Source organism: Vigna umbellata, chromosome 1, assembly GCF_029865625.1.
Source record: "Vigna umbellata cultivar VRB3 chromosome 1, Vumbellata_1.0, whole genome shotgun sequence".
Lineage (NCBI taxonomy): Eukaryota > Viridiplantae > Streptophyta > Magnoliopsida > Fabales > Fabaceae > Vigna > Vigna umbellata.
In genome coordinates this window covers 51,471,546-51,498,115 of record NC_142165.1, presented here as the reverse complement: position 1 = coordinate 51,498,115, position 26,570 = coordinate 51,471,546, and the positions used below count along the sequence as shown (strand labels likewise).

The window sequence follows — 26,570 nt, the reverse complement described above, 5'->3', positions numbered from 1 at the left end:
GAATTGCCAAAAGAGTGTAGTTAATTCTTTTCATTAGTTAAAACATGTTTAGTTGTCAAGTCAAGTCAACAAACCGATATGCCATGACCAGTTCCACTTAGCAAAACCCAACGTGGTTTGCATCGTTATTTACCATGAAAAAAGGTTGCCACGTGGAGGAAAGAGAGACACGGAGCCGCCATTTTATGCTCTCTCTCATTCCTCGTTCCCACTCGCTTGTCACCTTCCTCGATGGTCCAATCTTTGAACACGAACCAACCTGTCCCTTTTACCCTCCCAGAACCACCCAAAGAGAAAAAAAAAAAAAAACGCCCCGCGTAGAACAACAACACCCTTTGAAACGTTGCGTATTGCAGGAACAAGAACAGCGTAGTCAAGTCAACAATCACTTAAAAGACTCGTTCTTCTGCTCCTTAACTCTTCTTATTGTGATCCATGACCAAAGAGTGAGACAAGACAAACAACCACAGTTGGATCATCACTCTACACCTTGTGAGGAATGATGGGAATGATCAACGTGAGCATTGCGGGCTTGGATCCCCAGATGGCCGCAGAGAAAGCTGTGAAGGTGATTGGTCAAGGGTATGATCTTTGCAGAGATATAAGGTTCTCCGTTTGTAAGTCTAAATTGATCGAGATTGATTCAACGCACACTAGAGACCTTGTTTTTCCCGGCGGGGTTGTCGTGGAGGATGTTCCCAACTCCATCAAGTGTGACAAGGGTGAACGCACCAGGTTTCACTCTGATGTGCTCCCTTTCAATCAGGTATGTGCATCATCACATCACCGACATCCATCGACATATTCTGCAGTGTCAAGAGTAACTATGGTACTGTATTTAATGTTTGACCAGTTGTAATTGGGTCGTTGTTCTTTCTCTCTGATTGAGTTTTGTTTTTCATGAAGAAGCTCTCTTCTATGTTTCTTTATTTTTTGAATGTTTTAATTATGCTGTTGCCAGAACTGAATTTTGATCAAGGTTTTGAAAGACACAGTCCACGGCCACTATTTTCACCATATCGCAATATCTCACTGTTATTGTATCCTCTACATTGCCTGTCGACCATGAAATAACTCGAAATCTTGATTTTCATTAGTATCTGCTACTGATAATTGTTTGGGATTCTTGCTTCATAAGGGGTGGATGGATGTGTGCATTTTGAAATTGGGTTACTGAAATTGGGTTACTGAAATTTGTTTTTTAATCGAATACTTGATTCATCGGTACATTCTTTTGACTTTTGAGAACTAAACATTTGTTTGTGCCGTGTTTGGACTATTTACAAACATGATTTTGATCAGTCTTTTGATTTAAAAATATGATTTTGGTTAAAATCGGAGTTCAAGAGACCTCATTTAACATTTACAAATTATCTCAGAAGCAAGTTTGTATGGACTTCTTTCACGGAAAAGCTATTTTTTCACTTCAATTCGGTTGTACTTCTAAGAGCAAAGTTGACTTTGGTTTGTCAAAACCAAACATGTTAGTGTCTGTGGAATCTTGGGTTCATTCCTATGACTAGATGTGTAAAATGAGAAAGTCTGAATTTCCATGAATTTGGTTCGATGCAGATGTCTGAGCATTTCAACAAACAGTTATCCTTGTCCGGTAAGATTCCAAGTGGCCAATTCAATGCCATGTTCAACATGAAAAAATGCTGGGCTACAGACGCAGCTTCTACTAAAAACCTTGTCTATGATGGATGGTTCATAACATTATATAATGTCGAATTAGATAGAACCAACATAACCCTTTCTGAAAATGTGAAAAAAGAAGTGCCTTGTTCATGGAACCCCGCAGCACTTGCCGAGTAAGTGTTGTCATTATTGTTGTCCTTTATTTTGTTCTCGTTATTAGTATTATAATATTAAAGAGCTTTGATTTTTTGATGGGCATGCATGAACATATAATTTGTTTTCTTGACTCTAAATAATATCACTTTGATTGCCTACGCTCCTTGATTACTAAAACCATAATGATAATTAAGGACTAAGGAAAGAAGTCTTGTGTGTTAGATCATGATGTATTTGCGTGTGTTTTGGGTCCATGTGTAGAATTCTACTTTGGTCTCGAAGAGTCTCCTACGTTAAGAAAAGTTTTTCCTTAAAGAGAGTTGAGAAACTTTATCCTGATAATGTTCTAAACTTAAACTTATATAGGATAAAACTGACATGGTGTTCAATTTAATATACTCTTAAAGCTCTTAGTATATTTTTACCTGCTTCAACAATCGTTTAATTCTTTCTTTGATGAAAATAAAATCCTTCTTTACGTTGGTTCAACCTAAATAGTTCTCTAAATGAATTGTGATTCTTCAGGTTCATTGAAAAATATGGTACCCATGTAATAGTTGGGGTGCAGATGGGAGGCAAGGATGTGGTACATATCAAGCAGACAAAAAACTCAGATTTAACGTCGACTGAAGTGCAGAAGTTGCTAAAGCAATTAGCTGATGAGAGGTTTTCTGAGGTTTCAAATCAAAGTTCTAATGTCAATCCTGCTGACAAATCACGAAAATCAAAGGTAAAGATGCAGCAGTGTACTTTCTTATAAAATCCAGCTTGCCTTCCATACTTTGCTTTTAAAAATGAAAAACACAGTGAAGTGCAGAATATGATTTTAGAGAATTTTTAATTTGTTTCAAAGAAGTAGGAAACTACAAGGAAGATATATTCTAAAAGCTGAGTAATAAGTAGATCCATATGACAGCATAAAAAATATTAAATACATATATAAACTGAAGATTGCGACCAGGCTGCCTAAGCTCTCATCATATCTCAACTAGCATGTCCCTTAGAAGCATGCACAGAAAGAACACCAGAGGGAAAAAGACAAATCCACACCCATAACATAAGATGGGATGCTAGCATTCTGCTGAAACCAGATGCAACAAAAGGTTGCTCACAGTAAACTCCTAAAATTTTAGCTTCTTTGCTTTTAACAAAGCCTTTCATAATGAACTGTCATAATGAACTGTCATAATGAACTGTCATAATGCTAACTCTCCCAATATATAAGGCCTAGAATGGACTTATATTTCAGAGTGAAAACACAATGCTGCTCACTAGGAATCTGAAAAAGATGATTCTGAAGAAAACGGCTGGCTTAGAATGCAACAATAAACTGTACATGTCCTTGGAAAATGTGAATGGAAATGGAAATCTTGAAGTTGCCTAAATATATCTGTAATCATGTCTACAGGGTAATCAAGGGCACAGGAACAAACCTAACCCTACTGCTGGCAGGCCAGTCGTGAAAAGTCACTCCAAGAATGATGTTAGTATATTTCTGTGTTACAAGAAAGTTGATATTTTCACCATTTCAGCTGTAGCACCATGTAGCCATCGTGCATCTGACAAAGTTGGACTTGTCATATAAATTGCTTTGCAGGATGTTGTGAGCATTTCTGTTCGAAGAGGGGGTATTGATAATGGTCAATCTTACAACAAGTGGCTTTCAACCATATCAAAGTATCCTAATGTCATATCATTGTCTTTCGTGCCTATCACTTCCCTTCTCAATTCTGTTCCAGGCAATGGATTTTTAAGTCACGCAGTGAATTTGTATCTTAGATGTGAGTGACACCTGAAACTTTGGTTTCTTTCCATCCTGTTATTCTCTTGGTCTTTTTTCTTCAGAAATTTCGGTTGTTACTTACCACTTTTGAGGAAAGTTTTGTTTAAATAAACATTTCACTTGATTTCTAAATTTCTTGATCAAGATATCTCATGGAAGCAAAACTCTATCATTTTCATGTAAATCCTGCAAACCCGAAGAAGATGTGGCCTATGTCATGAGAATAAGAAAACATAAAACAGTGATTTCAGGGTTATTTAAATGACTGTAGGATTCATAACATAAATAGACATAAAACCAGATCAAGTTTACCTGTGTATCATGTTTATCCTGGGATTAGTTTTGAGATGCATTCATATACTCACATGTATGCATGGAGTGTATCAAGTGAAAGTTTTCTCTCATGAGAAGAACTAATCTAGACCATTTCAAAATCAATTCCTCTCACTTCTCACATTTTCACTAAATACTAACATATGCTTGTGTCTATGTTCCATAAACCGCAAGTAACTAATTCTAAATCAATATATATTATTTATGCTTCTTTATAACATGCCTCATCTGGTAGATATGTCTTTTAACAGTTTCCTGTTTCAAACAGATAAACCTGAAATAGAAGAGCTTCATCAATTTCTAGAATTTCAGTTGCCTCGGCAATGGGCCCCAATGTATGATGATCTGCCTCTTGGATTCGGCCATAAGTATAAAAAGAGCGTGTCTCCATCACTTCAGTTCACTCTCATGGGACCAAAGCTTTATGTTAACATCATGAAGGTAATTAAAATGGTTCTTACAACTGTCTTTAAAAGTCATAACATCTGTCCAGACATTACCTGTGCTCTAGTTGCTTCCAACAATTTAAAAATTGGAAACTTTATTAGATGGGGATGGAAGAGCACATAAGGAGAATAAGCTACCTACATTCATGAACTTCTTTCTTCCAAAAACTCAGTGACAGTACTTCTGTATAACCAATCATTGTGTTTGGGTAAATAATGTATTGAATAAGTGTTTATCCTGATATAAGTAAGCATGTAAAAGTTATTTCTGTAATCAAAGGAAAAACATGATTGAATTATTTTCATATAAATTGTTAGTTGTTTCTATAAATTAATCTAAAGATTTATGCTATTTGTCTAAATAAGTTGTAAATTGTCGAAAAAGAAAAACTAAGTAATTCATTTTCATTAAGCAGGTTGACTCTGGAAACCGGCCTGTGACAGGTATTCGTTTATACTTGGAAGGCAAGAAAAATGACCATCTGGCAATCCATCTGCAGCATCTTTCGGAGGTTCCTGGAGCCCTTGAAATTTCAGATGATCATGGTTATGATCCTGTCGATGAACCAGACGAACGAGGGTACTATGAGCCTGTGAAATGGAGCATGTTTTCCCATGTCCACACAGCACCTGTGCAGTACAGTAGCTCTCGAATGGACGAGTCAACAGCCATTGTGACAAAAGCGTGGTTTGAAGTTAAGCTTATGGGAATGAAAAAAGTTCTTTTCTTGAGACTTGGATTCTCCACAGTAGCATCTGCCACAATTCGCAGATCAGAATGGGATGGACCTTCAACAACGTCTAGAAAGTCAGGATTCTTCTCGGCATTGATGAGTACTAGGCTTAGCAAAGAATTGCAGTCGGCAGAGAAGCCTACTAAAGTTGATATAAACTCAGCAATTTATCAAGGTCGACCACCTGTGCCAGCAAGAGCTCCAAAAATGCTGAGTTTAGTGGACACAAAGGAAATGGTTAGGGGTCCTGAGGATCAACCAGGGTACTGGGTGGTCACTGGGGCAAAGTTGTGTGTAGAGGGTGGTAGAATCTCAATCAAGGCAAAGTATTCGTTGTTGACTATATTGTCGGAAGAATCTCTTCTCTAGCACAAGTTATTGTTTTGCTGTAAATATCTTATACCATTTATTTGAAGAAAAATATAGATATAGGGGAGTGTCATCTCGTGCTAAGTTGCCTGAGTATGGCAGTGTCAGTTGATTGTTGGTGGATTATGGTTTTCTCACTTTGATTTGGTGCAAATGCCTTCAATAATAAATACTAGTATTTGGAATGAGGAATCAAAGAGTTTTATTTTATGATGGGAATTCTTGCTTTTGGTAGCATGTTAACATGAGTAAGGGAGCATGATAAATATATATTTGACAGAGAAAATGACAGAGGAAAAGAATGAGACAGGGGAGGTCAAGGAAATAAAGATTCTGAAAGGAATTACAAAGACAATGATCAGGGCAAAGGCAAAGGAAGGGAGCATGATAAATAAGAATGTTTGAGACATCATCAGTTTGTCATTATGCTTCTGAATGTTATATATCATATCAACTCATGAAAAAGGAAAAGGGAAAAGTTTAAATCTTATGGAGATTAAGGAAGGGGAGACATTATTGATGGTTGTTCAAGATGCAAAGAACAATGAATCAAATACCGATTTTTTCCTGTTGTGGACCAATTGCTAAGTTTATTCATTTTCAGATATTATTTCCCAAACTAGACCACACTGTTGAACAGATTTTCGGACAAACCAATTTTTATAGAGATTTTAACTATTGATGGACATATTGCTGCTAGAATTTGGCTCCTGAGAAACGAATTCTAACCAGCTTTTTATATATTTTTTTAGTTTAAAGAAATTAAATCATTTTTAAAAAATATTTCTTTATTAAAATTTTTGAATTGTATAATGATTTATTAGAAATAATTTAATACAAATTTAAAATTTTGAATTTGAAATTAAAAATATATATTTGATTTTTAATATTTATAAATAAGTTAGGAGTAAAAATTTGAAGAATAAAAATAATAAAATAAGATAATTTAAATATATGTGGTAATTATGGTAATAGGAAAATTATGATAATAATATATTGTAGTTATGATTGTATTTTTGTAAAATTAAATTTGAGAGATGTATATTTATTTTATTAAAATAATTTATGTAATAAAATTTTTGGTGTAGTGAGTTACAAAAATGAAATTAAATAATGATATGATTGTAGGTAAATTATTTGAAAAGAAATTTAATGTAAAGTTAAAAATTAGGAATATGAATATGTAAAATATTTAGGTTTATTTATAAAAAATATTTAAAGAAAATATAAAAGTAAATATAAAGGTTAAACACTCACTATCTCAATATTTGTTTTAAAAAGGTTCAAAATTTTAGGAAATCAATTCACTCCCACTTTTTTGGTTGAGAAATATTAGGTATAACTATTTTTAACAATTGGTATCAGAGTTGGTTAATCGAAAATTAATCAATTTAAAGATCATATCGTAACTAATTTATCTCAAACATTTGTTGAAGGGGTATCTATTAATAGACCACATCTACTTACTGAAAAATTACCCATTTTGGAAAATCATAATGAAAATCTTCCTAGAATCAGTTAACAAAGGTGTATGGGATGCTATGGTAAATGGACATTTTCAACCTACAAAAATTGAAAATGACAAAATTGTACCTAAGGAATTTTCTCAATGGACACCTAATAAAAACAAGAGAGCACATTATGATGTTAGAGCCAAAAATATCATATCCTCTACACTAACTTCAGATGAATTTTACAGAACCTCTATTTGTGAATCAACCAAAGAAATGTGGGGTGTCTTAACACTAGTGCAGAAAGGGCTTTAGACGTATGTTATTTTGGGCTTTTAACGTCAGATCCCGATCCGACGTCTTTATGGGTGACGCTAATGGAACGTTGGACCTATAGAGTCCAACATCTATAAAGACGTCGGATTACACCAAAACCGACGTCTAAGGACACTATAGACGTCGAACAAGGCATTAACCAACGTCTACTGCAGCTTGTGTCTTTGGGTAGCGCAGTAGCACCTTCTTCCTTGTTTCCTCATAAGAAAAACTTGTGTCTTTTGGATCTCTTATGGCATTTCAACCGAAAACCGAATTTGGGTCCTTGCCTAGTTCCATTCAAACCGCCAATGAAAAAGAATACGGTGACATGAGAACTAAGCAAGGACGGGACCCAGGTTCGGTTTTGGGTTGAAATGCAATAAGAGATCCCAAAGACGCAAGCTTTTCTTACAAGAAAACTAGCAAAGGAAAAGAAGGTGCTACTACGCTACCCAAAGACACGAGAAAAATTGCACCAAAACACAACAAAAACTCATTTTAATCGGTTCAAATGGAAGATAATCCATCAAATACTAATTTAATCGGAGTAAAAGTAAGTTTAAACGGTTCAAAAAAGATAAAACGCACTTGGAAATGCAATGTCGCGGAGAGAAAAGGCGAGGAAGACGATGAAGTGCGCGTAACTGCGGGCTCGTGATTTCTAGTTTAATAGGAATCAAGACGTCGGTGCCCCCAGTGTCTGACGTCTATTCTCGACTAGACGTCGGGGAGCTCAATAATATGACGTCCATTCGATTTAAAAATTCATATTTGCGGTGTATATAGATGTCGGATGTATGGGGAGCCGACGTCCAAAACAACTTTTCACCTACCCTGTCAGGCCATTTAGGCGTCAGATGTAAGGGGGACCGACATCTCAATGACTATCTAGACGTCGGTGTGGCGGGATCCGACGTCTAAATGGCGAAAAGAAATGACTTTTCACATTCTAGCGCTTCCTTTTTGGCGTCTAATTGTACGAACTGACATGGTTTAAAGTATAGACGTCAGTTATGCACCTGTAACCGACGTCTAGACGTCGGACCCCCCATGAACCGACGTCGCCAAGGCCAACTTATTTACCAAAATGCCACCGATCAATTTTTTACGTTGGATATTGTTTGATCCAACGTCTAAGGGTTGACGCTAAAGGTAATTTCTACACTAGTGTAAGGTGACACATGAAGGTGCAAATGAAATGAAGAGGTCAAGAAAGAACATCCTCATTCAAGAAAATAAAATGTTTATAATAAAGGCTAGATAAAACATTTATGATGTTCAGTAAAGGTTTACTCACATAGTAAATCACCTTCAGCCACTTGATAAAACTTTTGATAAGAAAGAACTCAACATCAAGATCCTAAAGAGTCTAAACAGAACGTGACAACCCAAAGTTACAACAATATTTGAATAAAGAAACCTTACGATTTTGAATATAGTCACCCTCTTTAGAAAATAAATAGTTAATGAATTAGAACTGGGAAGACTCAAAAAGGAAGAGAAGGAGAGACAAAACATACTACAACCTTAAAAACTACTGCCAAAGCTACTATAAAATTTGTTGTCACAAGGCTAAATCTATAGATGATTCAGACAATGGAAATTTAGACAGTGAAACATTAAATCTTATGGTAAAAAGGTTTTCAAAATTTCTGAACTACAAGAATAAGTCTAACAATACTTCTACAGGAAACAGGAGACCCTTCAAAAAGCAAGAACAACCCACTACTCCAACATGCTTCGAATGTGGTAAAATATGCCACATCAAGCCTGATTGTCTTATATTCAAGCTAAAGCAAACATTGGAAGAGAAAAGTGAAGACAACAAGTATAAAAAGAAAAAGAAGGCATACATCTTCTGGGAAGAGAATGCCTCCAATACATTCAGCGAATCCAATTAAGGCCTTGAGGAAAAAATAAATTTATGCTTGATGGCTAGCTCAAGATCCTCTAAAAGCAGTGTAAGTAGCTTTGACTCTAATGATGATGAAAATAAATACTATCAATTGCTTGATGCATTTTAGGAACTGCATAAGGAAGCTAGAAAATTACAATATTCAAAAAATAGGTATAAAGGGGAAACATGTGGCTGGAAAATAGATCAAAATAGTTAAAGGATGAAAACGAAATTTTGAAAACTAACTTATAAACTATAGAAAATTCATAAAACCTTGTTTGTAATTGAAAGAAAAGTGCACCTAGTTGTGAGAATTGCCCCAAACAGATAGAAAGAATCAAGTATTTGATGAAAACTCTTTCTAATTTGACTTTGGGTAGCTCTAATTTTGATGACATCCTTAGCTCTCAAAGAAGTGTACTTAACAAAGAAGGCATAAGTTATACTGGTGGGAATAATCAATTAAAATCCAGAAAGTTTCTTAACTTAAGCAAACATTCATTTATTATATGCTTTTATTGTTTTGAACTTGGTCATGCATAAAATTCCTGTTAATTTAAGAAATGTGGGGTTCCCAAGGAAAAGTTTAAAGGTACCTAAATGAACATTAAAATCCTCTAACATGAAAGGACCCAAATTTAACTGGATACCAACTTCCTCTCTTTAATATTTTTTTGCAGTTAAGTCTTGAGGCCAAACATCAAGGTGGTATTTAGATAGTGGTTGCTCAAGTCACAAGAAAATTCAGCAAGATATCTTACAGAACTTATGAACATGTCACATATGGTGACAATAACAAAGGTAAAATCATGGGAACCAACAAGTTAAGAACCTCCTCTACTATTGAGATTGAAGATGTATTATTAGTTGAGGGACTTAAACATAATCTCCTTAGTTCACGTAATTTGAGTTTCAACTATTTTCTTGGTGTTTTTTTTGTTTTTTTGGTTATTTGTTTGCATGCATCTTTTTGTCATCTATATGAGTTTCTACTAATATGTGATTCTAATGTTGAGACCTATTTGTGTTTGTGTTAGTTTTAGGTCTAGATAAGACATCTTGTGAGCTTAAAAGGGGTATAGGTTTCTTTTGAGCAAGTTCGTATGTCTTTCAGGTAAAGAAAGCTAATTGCATTGTTTTAATGTTATAGATATCTTGAAATTTATAATTTCATGATTGAATGGTATGATGATATTGATCAATTGAATTTGGTTTATTGAATGTTTGTATTAATGAATTGTCTTGGTTGAGTTGTATTGATTGGAAAACTTAGAATTTGGTCAATTTAGCCAATTTGTATGTGTCCTGACATTAAAAGTTATTTTTGACCAAAGTACCAAGAAGGGAATACTAATTTGATCATTTAAGCAGATTCCAATTTCCTAAATCACAAAGTTTTCATTTATTGTTTTTTGATATAGTATTGAGTGGTGGCAGGTTGGTGTTGAGTGCTATAAAAATGCAAATGTTTTGGTATTGAGTGGTAGTGGGGCACTGCTGAGCACCATCTTTCACTGTAGGTCTGAAGCATTTTTGTTCCTAGACACTGAGCGGTAAAAGGGTGTTGGTGAGCGCAAATTTTTTGGAGAAGAATAGCATTAAGTGCCAAAACTATAGAGAAGCGCCACCTTTTGCGAAAAGCCTAGCGTTGGGCAACACTTCTGAGCGCCAATGTGCATGTGTGAAATTTCTTATTCCATGGTTTTTTGAAAATATATTTTGTAATGTAATTTATGCATGTCTAAGAGTTCATGGTGTATATTCATGTATGATATTATGATGATGATGAGTATGATATATGTGTTGGTGTAATTCCATGAATCCTTTGGAGAAATTTTATGGTGGTGTTTTATTAGTATACACATTAATGTGAGAGTCCAAAAGTTAAAGGTTATCATGTCACTCTAATAACCATTCAAGCTTAGGTAGAGTAGAATGAGGTATGTGGTGAGAGGTGTAGGAGGTCCTAGTCTAAAGACTTTACCTTGGTCTAAGATGTTAACGGACTAACCTCTTATGTGATATGGTGAAACTCATATATATCTCTACAGGACAGTAGAGACCACCACAAGTGCACGACCCCCGATATTTTACATCAATGCTTTATCTAGATAATTGAGTCTAGAATGAGTCATTGATAGAGTTGTTTTATGAATGAGTGATATATGATGATTATTTCTATATTTGTTTATCACAACTCTTTCACACATTAGTTTACCCTTTCTTTTACAAATGTTGTTTGTGTTATTTTCTTGCTTTTGCATTGATGACCTTTACTAGTGTGTAAGCAAATAGGAAACAAAAGTTTACCTATTTTAGGAGGAATATGTGTTTTTTTGTTGTTTCGTTAGTTTTTTCTTAGAATCTAAAGAAATACTTTTATCTTTCTTGAAATACTATAGTTTTTTTTTTTAAAACTATATCTATATATATCTTATTACTGTTATCATACTTTGAAATAATGGTAATAACAATTTTCTATATTGTAGATTTTCTGTTTTGAATATTATTAATAATGTTTTATTTTATCAATTTGATGTTAGTAAAATGGATGTTATGATTGTGTATTTTATTTATGAATAAATAGCTATTAATATTACATTTTTAATTCAACATAAAATTAAATAATACCTTCTTTAAATATTTAATTTTCTAACAAATTAAATTATCACATTTTTAATTTTTCAATTAATTACTTCTTAGAATAACTACTTCTCAAAATAATTATTTTTTAAATTATAATATATTTTAGATAACTATTTCTTAAATAATTAGTTTTATCAATCATTATTTTTATATGTTTATATTTCTAAAATATTATTCCTCAGTACATTTATATTTCTTAAAATATATATTTGCTTACAATTTTATTTTTTCTAATAATATTTTTTTTTAATTTTAAAATTCTTTACCTTTCATTTTAAATAAAAAATTGAAATCTATTTCATAATTCGGTTTTTCTAGTTTTTGTTTTCGAAATTACATTAATCATGTTTAGAATTTAATTATTGAGAAACTAAATCCTGAATTCCTATAATAAACTGTATTATTTGAATAATTATTTTGCAAAGTATGATGTTCCAGTAGGAAAAAATAAGTGAAAGTGTATTGTTTTAGAAACAATTTCTGTGTGAAGGTATTTTTATTAGAATGGATATTGTTTACTTTATTTTATTCTTGATGTCAAAGTTCTCTAGTTGTAATAATAATAGTTACAAACCATTTTCTTTAAACGAGAGAAAAAGAAACCTAGTGAAAAGAGGGTCAGACAAAAAAATGTTCATACTAATAACAAATAATAGATGTACTTTGACATTTATCTAAAATTTCAAAGTTGATAACTACGTATATTATGAATTAAAAGAAAAAGAGTAAGAAAAAATATCTTTCCTTTCTAATTCAACTCAGCGTTTGCCTAGCAATTATCTACGTTTGAACAAAATATATATTTGACTGCTAAATTTGGTCATATGGATAGTGTTAAGAAGTGTGACATGTTATTTGATAATAATGTAAAAAGACTATATTGCTGGACATTTAAACTAACATTAAAAATTAAAAGAAATTAAAAAGTATAGCACGGAATACAAGTATTTTAATTTCTTTTCTTGCAATATAATTTTTCTAAAGCCAAGCTCACGAAAGGGATCCATCTCTAAACATGCACTTGCAAAATGGTGAACCAAGAGAGAAAATAAATGAATTATTTAGTCAATATTTGTGGTGTTTAATTTATCGCCTCTAATTCTTTAAAAAAAAATTTAATACATCTAATGTGATATATAAAATATCAATTTAAATATCAATGTAAAAACAAATAGTGAGATATTTGATGAAAAATATTAAGTAGTTTTTATTTTATTTTTAGAATAAATTCAATATACTTTTTTTAAAATCGGAGGCGGTGATAGCCAACAGATTTTCGGAAGTTGTTGGGAATCTCATTAGTTGCCGAAGAAAACCCATGCCAAACGTTGCCGTGTCAACATGGTTTCCTTCGATTCGCGGTCTCAACTCGTCCACGTGTCACAACACGATTGAACAAGTTACCGTTGCGGTGACGAAACAACGGGTAGTTTTGCTATAAAACCCAAGCTCACACCACGCTTTTGTTATCCTAATCCCAACATAACTCTCAATAGAAGAAAACCCTAGCTCACCGTTTCAAGGTACCTTTTCCAACTCTTCTATTTTCGATTAAATTTCGAATTGTAGGGTTTTTATTCTTTCTTATAAACGATTGCCCTTTGATTTTCATCTGCTTTTTTGTTCTTTGAATCATTTATTTATTATTACTTCGATTTGTTTCAAATTATTGCTTCGTTGAAGCGATCGTGAGGTGATTTTATGAAATTACATATTTAATTTGTCAGATCTGCGACAAGTTTTCTGTACTGTGTAATCCTGAGAAATTTCTTGTTATTTTTATTTGTTCAGAGGTGTTTTTTCGTCCTTTTCGGTTATCAAATTGATTACTTTATTGATTGAAGTAGAGTTATCTGGGTCTCGTGTTTTCATAGCTTTACCTTTTTTGTGCTGGCTTTAATTCTGTGTATGTTGTAGACCGCTACATGTGTTTTTTGTAACTAGGGTTATTGATTGCTTAAGAGGGTTTCTTGAACTATTTTTCAGTTTTTTTATATGTTANAACTCTCCCAATATAAGGCCTAGAATGGACTTATATTTCAGAGTGAAAACACAATGCTGCTCACTAGGAATCTGAAAAAGATGATTCTGAAGAAAACGGCTGGCTTAGAATGCAACAATAAACTGTACATGTCCTTGGAAAATGTGAATGGAAATGGAAATCTTGAAGTTGCCTAAATATATCTGTAATCATGTCTACAGGGTAATCAAGGGCACAGGAACAAACCTAACCCTACTGCTGGCAGGCCAGTCGTGAAAAGTCACTCCAAGAATGATGTTAGTATATTTCTGTGTTACAAGAAAGTTGATATTTTCACCATTTCAGCTGTAGCACCATGTAGCCATCGTGCATCTGACAAAGTTAGACTTGTCATATAAATTGCTTTGCAGGATGTTGTGAGCATTTCTGTTCGAAGAGGGGGTATTGATAATGGTCAATCTTACAACAAGTGGCTTTCAACCATATCAAAGTATCCTAATGTCATATCATTGTCTTTCGTGCCTATCACTTCCCTTCTCAATTCTGTTCCAGGCAATGGATTTTTAAGTCACGCAGTGAATTTGTATCTTAGATGTGAGTGACACCTGAAACTTTGGTTTCTTTCCATCCTGTTATTCTCTTGGTCTTTTTTCTTCAGAAATTTCGGTTGTTACTTGCCACTTTTGAGGAAAGTTTTGTTTAAATAAACATTTCACTTGATTTCTAAATTTCTTGATCAAGATATCTCATGGAAGCAAAACTCTATCATTTTCATGTAAATCCTGCAAACCCGAAGAAGATGTGGCCTATGTCATGAGAATAAGAAAACATAAAACAGTGATTTCAGGGTTATTTAAATGACTGTAGGATTCATAACATAAATAGACATAAAACCAGATCAAGTTTACCTGTGTATCATGTTTATCCTGGGATTAGTTTTGAGATGCATTCATATACTCACATGTATGCATGGAGTGTATCAAGTGAAAGTTTTCTCTCATGAGAAGAACTAATCTAGACCATTTCAAAATCAATTCCTCTCACTTCTCACATTTTCACTAAATACTAACATATGCTTGTGTCTATGTTCCATAAACCGCAAGTAACTAATTCTAAATCAATATATATTATTTATGCTTCTTTATAACATGCCTCATCTGGTAGATATGTCTTTTAACAGTTTCCTGTTTCAAACAGATAAACCTGAAATAGAAGAGCTTCATCAATTTCTAGAATTTCAGTTGCCTCGGCAATGGGCCCCAATGTATGATGATCTGCCTCTTGGATTCGGCCATAAGTATAAAAAGAGCGTGTCTCCATCACTTCAGTTCACTCTCATGGGACCAAAGCTTTATGTTAACATCATGAAGGTAATTAAAATGGTTCTTACAACTGTCTTTAAAAGTCATAAAATCTGTCCAGACATTACCTGTGCTCTAGTTGCTTCCAACAATTTAAAAATTGGAAACTTTATTAGATGGGGATGGAAGAGCACATAAGGAGAATAAGCTACCTACATTCATGAACTTCTTTCTTCCAAAAACTCAGTGACAGTACTTCTGTATAACCAATCATTGTGTTTGGGTAAATAATGTATTGAATAAGTGTTTATCCTGATATAAGTAAGCATGTAAAAGTTATTTCTGTAATCAAAGGAAAAACATGATTGAATTATTTTCATATAAATTGTTAGTTGTTTCTATAAATTAATCTAAAGATTTATGCTATTTGTCTAAATAAGTTGTAAATTGTCGAAAAAGAAAAACTAAGTAATTCATTTTCATTAAGCAGGTTGACTCTGGAAACCGGCCTGTGACAGGTATTCGTTTATACTTGGAAGGCAAGAAAAATGACCATCTGGCAATCCATCTGCAGCATCTTTCGGAGGTTCCTGGAGCCCTTGAAATTTCAGATGATCATGGTTATGATCCTGTCGATGAACCAGACGAACGAGGGTACTATGAGCCTGTGAAATGGAGCATGTTTTCCCATGTCCACACAGCACCTGTGCAGTACAGTAGCTCTCGAATGGACGAGTCAACAGCCATTGTGACAAAAGCGTGGTTTGAAGTTAAGCTTATGGGAATGAAAAAAGTTCTTTTCTTGAGACTTGGATTCTCCACAGTAGCATCTGCCACAATTCGCAGATCAGAATGGGATGGACCTTCAACAACGTCTAGAAAGTCAGGATTCTTCTCGGCATTGATGAGTACTAGGCTTAGCAAAGAATTGCAGTCGGCAGAGAAGCCTACTAAAGTTGATATAAACTCAGCAATTTATCAAGGTCGACCACCTGTGCCAGCAAGAGCTCCAAAAATGCTGAGTTTAGTGGACACAAAGGAAATGGTTAGGGGTCCTGAGGATCAACCAGGGTACTGGGTGGTCACTGGGGCAAAGTTGTGTGTAGAGGGTGGTAGAATCTCAATCAAGGCAAAGTATTCGTTGTTGACTATATTGTCGGAAGAATCTCTTCTCTAGCACAAGTTATTGTTTTGCTGTAAATATCTTATACCATTTATTTGAAGAAAAATATAGATATAGGGGAGTGTCATCTCGTGCTAAGTTGCCTGAGTATGGCAGTGTCAGTTGATTGTTGGTGGATTATGGTTTTCTCACTTTGATTTGGTGCAAATGCCTTCAATAATAAATACTAGTATTTGGAATGAGGAATCAAAGAGTTTTATTTTATGATGGGAATTCTTGCTTTTGGTAGCATGTTAACATGAGTAAGGGAGCATGATAAATATATATTTGACAGAGAAAATGACAGAGGAAAAGAATGAGACAGGGGAGGTCAAGGAAATAAAGATTCTGAAAGGAATTACAAAGACAATGATCAGGGCAAAGGCAAAGGAAGGGAGCATGATAAATAAGAATGTTTGAGACATCATCAGTTTGTCATTATGCTTCTGAATGTTATATATCATATCAACTCATGAAAAAGGAAAAGGGAAAAGTTTAAATCTTATGGAGATTAAGGAAGGGGAGACATTATTGATGGTTGTTCAAGATGCAAAGAACAATGAATCAAATACCGATTTTTTCCTGTTGTGGACCAATTGCTAAGTTTATTCATTTTCAGATATTATTTCCCAAACTAGACCACACTGTTGAACAGATTTTCGGACAAACCAATTTTTATAGAGATTTTAACTATTGATGGACATATTGCTGCTAGAATTTGGCTCCTGAGAAACGAATTCTAACCAGCTTTTTATATATTTTTTTAGTTTAAAGAAATTAAATCATTTTTAAAAAATATTTCTTTATTAAAATTTTTGAATTGTATAATGATTTATTAGAAATAATTTAATACAAATTTAAAATTTTGAATTTGAAATTAAAAATATATATTTGATTTTTAATATTTATAAATAAGTTAGGAGTAAAAATTTGAAGAATAAAAATAATAAAATAAGATAATTTAAATATATGTGGTAATTATGGTAATAGGAAAATTATGATAATAATATATTGTAGTTATGATTGTATTTTTGTAAAATTAAATTTGAGAGATGTATATTTATTTTATTAAAATAATTTATGTAATAAAATTTTTGGTGTAGTGAGTTACAAAAATGAAATTAAATAATGATATGATTGTAGGTAAATTATTTGAAAAGAAATTTAATGTAAAGTTAAAAATTAGGAATATGAATATGTAAAATATTTAGGTTTATTTATAAAAAATATTTAAAGAAAATATAAAAGTAAATATAAAGGTTAAACACTCACTATCTCAATATTTGTTTTAAAAAGGTTCAAAATTTTAGGAAATCAATTCACTCCCACTTTTTTGGTTGAGAAATATTAGGTATAACTATTTTTAACAATTGGTATCAGAGTTGGTTAATCGAAAATTAATCAATTTAAAGATCATATCGTAACTAATTTATCTCAAACATTTGTTGAAGGGGTATCTATTAATAGACCACATCTACTTACTGAAAAATTACCCATTTTGGAAAATCATAATGAAAATCTTCCTAGAATCAGTTAACAAAGGTGTATGGGATGCTATGGTAAATGGACATTTTCAACCTACAAAAATTGAAAATGACAAAATTGTACCTAAGGAATTTTCTCAATGGACACCTAATAAAAACAAGAGAGCACATTATGATGTTAGAGCCAAAAATATCATATCCTCTACACTAACTTCAGATGAATTTTACAGAACCTCTATTTGTGAATCAACCAAAGAAATGTGGGGTGTCTTAACACTAGTGCAGAAAGGGCTTTAGACGTATGTTATTTTGGGCTTTTAACGTCAGATCCCGATCCGACGTCTTTATGGGTGACGCTAATGGAACGTTGGACCTATAGAGTCCAACATCTATAAAGACGTCGGATTACACCAAAACCGACGTCTAAGGACACTATAGACGTCGAACAAGGCATTAACCAACGTCTACTGCAGCTTGTGTCTTTGGGTAGCGCAGTAGCACCTTCTTCCTTGTTTCCTCATAAGAAAAACTTGTGTCTTTTGGATCTCTTATGGCATTTCAACCGAAAACCGAATTTGGGTCCTTGCCTAGTTCCATTCAAACCGCCAATGAAAAAGAATACGGTGACATGAGAACTAAGCAAGGACGGGACCCAGGTTCGGTTTTGGGTTGAAATGCAATAAGAGATCCCAAAGACGCAAGCTTTTCTTACAAGAAAACTAGCAAAGGAAAAGAAGGTGCTACTACGCTACCCAAAGACACGAGAAAAATTGCACCAAAACACAACAAAAACTCATTTTAATCGGTTCAAATGGAAGATAATCCATCAAATACTAATTTAATCGGAGTAAAAGTAAGTTTAAACGGTTCAAAAAAGATAAAACGCACTTGGAAATGCAATGTCGCGGAGAGAAAAGGCGAGGAAGACGATGAAGTGCGCGTAACTGCGGGCTCGTGATTTCTAGTTTAATAGGAATCAAGACGTCGGTGCCCCCAGTGTCTGACGTCTATTCTCGACTAGACGTCGGGGAGCTCAATAATATGACGTCCATTCGATTTAAAAATTCATATTTGCGGTGTATATAGATGTCGGATGTATGGGGAGCCGACGTCCAAAACAACTTTTCACCTACCCTGTCAGGCCATTTAGGCGTCAGATGTAAGGGGGACCGACATCTCAATGACTATCTAGACGTCGGTGTGGCGGGATCCGACGTCTAAATGGCGAAAAGAAATGACTTTTCACATTCTAGCGCTTCCTTTTTGGCGTCTAATTGTACGAACTGACATGGTTTAAAGTATAGACGTCAGTTATGCACCTGTAACCGACGTCTAGACGTCGGACCCCCCATGAACCGACGTCGCCAAGGCCAACTTATTTACCAAAATGCCACCGATCAATTTTTTACGTTGGATATTGTTTGATCCAACGTCTAAGGGTTGACGCTAAAGGTAATTTCTACACTAGTGTAAGGTGACACATGAAGGTGCAAATGAAATGAAGAGGTCAAGAAAGAACATCCTCATTCAAGAAAATAAAATGTTTATAATAAAGGCTAGATAAAACATTTATGATGTTCAGTAAAGGTTTACTCACATAGTAAATCACCTTCAGCCACTTGATAAAACTTTTGATAAGAAAGAACTCAACATCAAGATCCTAAAGAGTCTAAACAGAACGTGACAACCCAAAGTTACAACAATATTTGAATAAAGAAACCTTACGATTTTGAATATAGTCACCCTCTTTAGAAAATAAATAGTTAATGAATTAGAACTGGGAAGACTCAAAAAGGAAGAGAAGGAGAGACAAAACATACTACAACCTTAAAAACTACTGCCAAAGCTACTATAAAATTTGTTGTCACAAGGCTAAATCTATAGATGATTCAGACAATGGAAATTTAGACAGTGAAACATTAAATCTTATGGTAAAAAGGTTTTCAAAATTTCTGAACTACAAGAATAAGTCTAACAATACTTCTACAGGAAACAGGAGACCCTTCAAAAAGCAAGAACAACCCACTACTCCAACATGCTTCGAATGTGGTAAAATATGCCACATCAAGCCTGATTGTCTTATATTCAAGCTAAAGCAAACATTGGAAGAGAAAAGTGAAGACAACAAGTATAAAAAGAAAAAGAAGGCATACATCTTCTGGGAAGAGAATGCCTCCAATACATTCAGCGAATCCAATTAAGGCCTTGAGGAAAAAATAAATTTATGCTTGATGGCTAGCTCAAGATCCTCTAAAAGCAGTGTAAGTAGCTTTGACTCTAATGATGATGAAAATAAATACTATCAATTGCTTGATGCATTTTAGGAACTGCATAAGGAAGCTAGAAAATTACAATATTCAAAAAATAGGTATAAAGGGGAAACATGTGGCTGGAAAATAGATCAAAATAGTTAAAGGATGAAAACGAAATTTTGAAAACTAACTTATAAACTATAGAAAATTCATAAAACCTTGTTTGTAATTGAAAGAAAAGTGCACCTAGTTGTGAGAATTGCCCCAAACAGATAGAAAGAATCAAGTATTTGATGAAAACTCTTTCTAATTTGACTTTGGGTAGCTCTAATTTTGATGACATCCTTAGCTCTCAAAGAAGTGTACTTAACAAAGAAGGCATAAGTTATACTGGTGGGAATAATCAATTAAAATCCAGAAAGTTTCTTAACTTAAGCAAACATTCATTTATTATATGCTTTTATTGTTTTGAACTTGGTCATGCATAAAATTCCTGTTAATTTAAGAAATGTGGGGTTCCCAAGGAAAAGTTTAAAGGTACCTAAATGAACATTAAAATCCTCTAACATGAAAGGACCCAAATTTAACTGGATACCAACTTCCTCTCTTTAATATTTTTTTGCAGTTAAGTCTTGAGGCCAAACATCAAGGTGGTATTTAGATAGTGGTTGCTCAAGTCACAAGAAAATTCAGCAAGATATCTTACAGAACTTATGAACATGTCACATATGGTGACAATAACAAAGGTAAAATCATGGGAACCAACAAGTTAAGAACCTCCTCTACTATTGAGATTGAAGATGTATTATTAGTTGAGGGACTTAAACATAATCTCCTTAGTTCACGTAATTTGAGTTTCAACTATTTTCTTGGTGTTTTTTTTGTTTTTTTGGTTATTTGTTTGCATGCATCTTTTTGTCATCTATATGAGTTTCTACTAATATGTGATTCTAATGTTGAGACCTATTTGTGTTTGTGTTAGTTTTAGGTCTAGATAAGACATCTTGTGAGCTTAAAAGGGGTATAGGTTTCTTTTGAGCAAGTTCGTATGTCTTTCAGGTAAAGAAAGCTAATTGCATTGTTTTAATGTTATAGATATCTTGAAATTTATAATTTCATGATTGAATGGTATGATGATATTGATCAATTGAATTTGGTTTATTGAATGTTTGTATTAATGAATTGTCTTGGTTGAGTTGTATTGATTGGAAAACTTAGAATTTGGTCAATTTAGCCAATTTGTATGTGTCCTGACATTAAAAGTTATTTTTGACCAAAGTACCAAGAAGGGAATACTAATTTGATCATTTAAGCAGATTCCAATTTCCTAAATCACAAAGTTTTCATTTATTGTTTTTTGATATAGTATTGAGTGGTGGCAGGTTGGTGTTGAGTGCTATAAAAATGCAAATGTTTTGGTATTGAGTGGTAGTGGGGCACTGCTGAGCACCATCTTTCACTGTAGGTCTGAAGCATTTTTGTTCCTAGACACTGAGCGGTAAAAGGGTGTTGGTGAGCGCAAATTTTTTGGAGAAGAATAGCATTAAGTGCCAAAACTATAGAGAAGCGCCACCTTTTGCGAAAAGCCTAGCGTTGGGCAACACTTCTGAGCGCCAATGTGCATGTGTGAAATTTCTTATTCCATGGTTTTTTGAAAATATATTTTGTAATGTAATTTATGCATGTCTAAGAGTTCATGGTGTATATTCATGTATGATATTATGATGATGATGAGTATGATATATGTGTTGGTGTAATTCCATGAATCCTTTGGAGAAATTTTATGGTGGTGTTTTATTAGTATACACATTAATGTGAGAGTCCAAAAGTTAAAGGTTATCATGTCACTCTAATAACCATTCAAGCTTAGGTAGAGTAGAATGAGGTATGTGGTGAGAGGTGTAGGAGGTCCTAGTCTAAAGACTTTACCTTGGTCTAAGATGTTAACGGACTAACCTCTTATGTGATATGGTGAAACTCATATATATCTCTACAGGACAGTAGAGACCACCACAAGTGCACGACCCCCGATATTTTACATCAATGCTTTATCTAGATAATTGAGTCTAGAATGAGTCATTGATAGAGTTGTTTTATGAATGAGTGATATATGATGATTATTTCTATATTTGTTTATCACAACTCTTTCACACATTAGTTTACCCTTTCTTTTACAAATGTTGTTTGTGTTATTTTCTTGCTTTTGCATTGATGACCTTTACTAGTGTGTAAGCAAATAGGAAACAAAAGTTTACCTATTTTAGGAGGAATATGTGTTTTTTTGTTGTTTCGTTAGTTTTTTCTTAGAATCTAAAGAAATACTTTTATCTTTCTTGAAATACTATAGTTTTTTTTTTTAAAACTATATCTATATATATCTTATTACTGTTATCATACTTTGAAATAATGGTAATAACAATTTTCTATATTGTAGATTTTCTGTTTTGAATATTATTAATAATGTTTTATTTTATCAATTTGATGTTAGTAAAATGGATGTTATGATTGTGTATTTTATTTATGAATAAATAGCTATTAATATTACATTTTTAATTCAACATAAAATTAAATAATACCTTCTTTAAATATTTAATTTTCTAACAAATTAAATTATCACATTTTTAATTTTTCAATTAATTACTTCTTAGAATAACTACTTCTCAAAATAATTATTTTTTAAATTATAATATATTTTAGATAACTATTTCTTAAATAATTAGTTTTATCAATCATTATTTTTATATGTTTATATTTCTAAAATATTATTCCTCAGTACATTTATATTTCTTAAATATATATTTGCTTACAATTTTATTTTTTCTAATAATATTTTTTTTTAATTTTAAAATTCTTTACCTTTCATTTTAAATAAAAAATTGAAATCTATTTCATAATTCGGTTTTTCTAGTTTTTGTTTTCGAAATTACATTAATCATGTTTAGAATTTAATTATTGAGAAACTAAATCCTGAATTCCTATAATAAACTGTATTATTTGAATAATTATTTTGCAAAGTATGATGTTCCAGTAGGAAAAAATAAGTGAAAGTGTATTGTTTTAGAAACAATTTCTGTGTGAAGGTATTTTTATTAGAATGGATATTGTTTACTTTATTTTATTCTTGATGTCAAAGTTCTCTAGTTGTAATAATAATAGTTACAAACCATTTTCTTTAAACGAGAGAAAAAGAAACCTAGTGAAAAGAGGGTCAGACAAAAAAATGTTCATACTAATAACAAATAATAGATGTACTTTGACATTTATCTAAAATTTCAAAGTTGATAACTACGTATATTATGAATTAAAAGAAAAAGAGTAAGAAAAAATATCTTTCCTTTCTAATTCAACTCAGCGTTTGCCTAGCAATTATCTACGTTTGAACAAAATATATATTTGACTGCTAAATTTGGTCATATGGATAGTGTTAAGAAGTGTGACATGTTATTTGATAATAATGTAAAAAGACTATATTGCTGGACATTTAAACTAACATTAAAAATTAAAAGAAATTAAAAAGTATAGCACGGAATACAAGTATTTTAATTTCTTTTCTTGCAATATAATTTTTCTAAAGCCAAGCTCACGAAAGGGATCCATCTCTAAACATGCACTTGCAAAATGGTGAACCAAGAGAGAAAATAAATGAATTATTTAGTCAATATTTGTGGTGTTTAATTTATCGCCTCTAATTCTTTAAAAAAAAAATTTAATACATCTAATGTGATATATAAAATATCAATTTAAATATCAATGTAAAAACAAATAGTGAGATATTTGATGAAAAATATTAAGTAGTTTTTATTTTATTTTTAGAATAAATTCAATATACTTTTTTTAAAATCGGAGGCGGTGATAGCCAACAGATTTTCGGAAGTTGTTGGGAATCTCATTAGTTGCCGAAGAAAACCCATGCCAAACGTTGCCGTGTCAACATGGTTTCCTTCGATTCGCGGTCTCAACTCGTCCACGTGTCACAACACGATTGAACAAGTTACCGTTGCGGTGACGAAACAACGGGTAGTTTTGCTATAAAACCCAAGCCCACACCACGCTTTTGTTATCCTAATCCCAACATAACTCTCAATAGAAGAAAACCCTAGCTCACCGTTTCAAGGTACCTTTTCCAACTCTTCTATTTTCGATTAAATTTCGAATTGTAGGGTTTTTATTCTTTCTTATAAACGATTGCCCTTTGATTTTCATCTGCTTTTTTGTTCTTTGAATCATTTCTTTATTATTACTTCGATTTGTTTCAAATTATTGCTTCGTTGAAGCGATCGTGAGGTGATTTTATGAAATTACATATTTAATTTGTCAGATCTGCGACAAGTTTTCTGTACTGTTTAATCCTGAGAAATTTCTTGTTATTTTTATTTGTTCAGAGGTGTTTTTTCGTCCTTTTCGGTTATCAAATTGATTACTTTATTGATTGAAATAGAGTTATCTGGGTCTCGTGTTTTCATAGCTTTACCTTTTTTGTGCTGGCTTTAATTCTGTGTATGTTGTAGACCGCTACATGTGTTTTTTGTAACTAGGGTTATTGATTGCTTAAGAGGGTTTCTTGAACTATTTTTCAGTTTTCTTATATGTTAAAAGTGTATAATTTCACGTTCGGTCTTTTGCTTTGTGCTGTCTTTTTATTGTTTTGTTTTCACACATTGTAATTCTTGTTAAGAAATTGCTGGCTGATTATTTTATTATATTCATCGTATTGCCTCGTCTAGATGCAAATCTTCGTTAAGACTCTCACCGGTAAGACCATCACTCTCGAAGTAGAGAGCTCAGATACCATTGATAATGTGAAAGCCAAGATTCAAGACAAGGAAGGAATCCCACCGGACCAGCAACGTCTCATTTTTGCTGGCAAACAGCTTGAGGATGGTCGTACCCTTGCTGATTACAACATTCAAAAGGAGTCCACCCTCCACCTGGTGCTGCGTCTCCGTGGTGGAATGCAAATTTTTGTCAAGACCCTCACCGGAAAGACCATCACCCTTGAGGTCGAAAGCTCTGACACTATAGACAATGTCAAGGCCAAGATTCAAGACAAGGAGGGTATCCCACCAGACCAGCAGAGGCTCATATTTGCCGGAAAGCAACTAGAAGATGGCCGAACCTTGGCAGATTATAACATTCAGAAAGAATCAACTCTCCATCTTGTCTTGCGACTCCGTGGTGGTATGCAGATTTTCGTCAAGACCCTTACTGGAAAAACAATTACTTTGGAGGTGGAGAGTTCAGACACGATTGACAATGTCAAGGCCAAGATACAGGACAAGGAGGGCATTCCTCCAGACCAGCAAAGGTTGATTTTTGCTGGAAAACAGCTTGAGGATGGTCGTACCCTTGCTGATTACAACATTCAAAAGGAGTCCACTCTCCACCTGGTGCTCCGTCTCCGTGGTGGAATGCAAATCTTTGTCAAGACCCTCACCGGAAAGACCATCACCCTTGAGGTCGAAAGCTCTGACACTATAGACAATGTCAAGGCCAAGATTCAAGACAAGGAGGGTATCCCACCAGACCAGCAGAGGCTCATATTTGCCGGAAAGCAACTAGAAGATGGCCGAACCTTGGCAGATTATAACATTCAGAAAGAATCAACTCTCCATCTTGTCTTGCGACTCCGTGGTGGTATGCAGATTTTCGTCAAGACCCTTACTGGAAAAACAATTACTTTGGAGGTGGAGAGTTCAGACACGATTGACAATGTCAAGGCCAAGATACAGGACAAAGAGGGAATTCCTCCAGACCAGCAAGGTTGATTTTTGCTGGAAAGCAGCTTGAGGATGGACGTACTCTGGCTGATTATAACATTCAGAAGGAGTCCACTCTTCATCTTGTACTTCGTCTGAGGGGAGGTATGCAGATCTTTGTGAAGACTTTAACAGGGAAGACTATCACTTTGGAGGTTGAAAGCTCAGATACAATTGATAACGTCAAGGCAAAAATCCAGGACAAGGAAGGAATCCCACCAGATCAGCAGAGGTTGATCTTTGCTGGGAAGCAATTGGAGGATGGGAGGACTCTTGCTGATTACAACATTCAGAAAGAGTCCACCCTTCACCTGGTATTGCGTCTTCGTGGAGGGTTTTAAGTCTGATTATGTTCTCAAGGTGTCGTGTTGATTTGGTGAATTATGTTTTTTTTTTCTCTTTTTGTTTTTTATGTTCCTGAACTATCCGAAATTGTGCCGACTCGGGTCGTAGCTGTCTTTGAATCTGTACAATTTGCTATCCTGTTTGTATTTTCAGTATCTTCGTGTTTTAATTGGTTGTGTTTTAGTTCTGCATACGTTATTATTACTTTACTTATAAAATCCACTTTTTATTTTCTTTCTAAACAAAATTCGCTTTATTTAGTTATGTTTAGATAAATTCATCCTTCAATCTAATAAGAATATCTGATAAGAATATCTGAGGTTTATAATGGTTTTCACTTTTCTGATTGATTTAGCTCAATTTAATTCTTAATTCGTTGGATTGAAGAACTTTTTTCGAAGTAAACAGAATTTAAAGGACCGAATAATTTGATATTTTAAAATATGTTTAATTATTATATTAAATGATATTTATATTACTACTATTAATGAAGTAATAAAGAAATTCGAAAACTAATA

At 33.4% G+C, this 26,570-nt stretch overlaps 2 protein-coding genes and 1 pseudogene across 3 annotated transcripts; all 3 read left to right on the top strand.

Moving 5' to 3' along the window:
* The first annotated feature begins 285 nt into the window (after positions 1–285).
* Positions 286–5,656, top strand: LOC148205701 (MACPF domain-containing protein NSL1-like). Its single transcript, XM_088103693.1, has 7 exons — positions 286–766; positions 1,573–1,811; positions 2,320–2,524; positions 3,203–3,277; positions 3,392–3,575; positions 4,179–4,351; positions 4,773–5,656. Exons 1-7 carry the CDS (start codon positions 500–502, stop codon positions 5,457–5,459), a joined length of 1,830 nt encoding a protein of 609 aa, XP_087959819.1. The 5' UTR covers positions 286–499; the 3' UTR covers positions 5,460–5,656.
* Positions 5,657–13,841: 8,185 nt separating this feature from the next.
* LOC148205700 (MACPF domain-containing protein NSL1-like) lies at positions 13,842–16,427 on the top strand. The gene is made up of 4 exons (XM_088103692.1): positions 13,842–14,048; positions 14,163–14,346; positions 14,950–15,122; positions 15,544–16,427. Exons 3-4 carry the CDS (start codon positions 15,015–15,017, stop codon positions 16,228–16,230), a joined length of 795 nt encoding a protein of 264 aa, XP_087959818.1. The 5' UTR covers positions 13,842–14,048; positions 14,163–14,346; positions 14,950–15,014; the 3' UTR covers positions 16,231–16,427.
* A 7,489-nt stretch (positions 16,428–23,916) lies between these two features.
* On the top strand, positions 23,917–26,243 carry LOC124833731 (polyubiquitin-like; annotated as a pseudogene). Its single transcript, XR_015783314.1, has 2 exons — positions 23,917–24,065; positions 24,676–26,243. The product of XR_015783314.1 is annotated as a polyubiquitin-like (transcript).
* Positions 26,244–26,570: the final 327 nt, after the last annotated feature.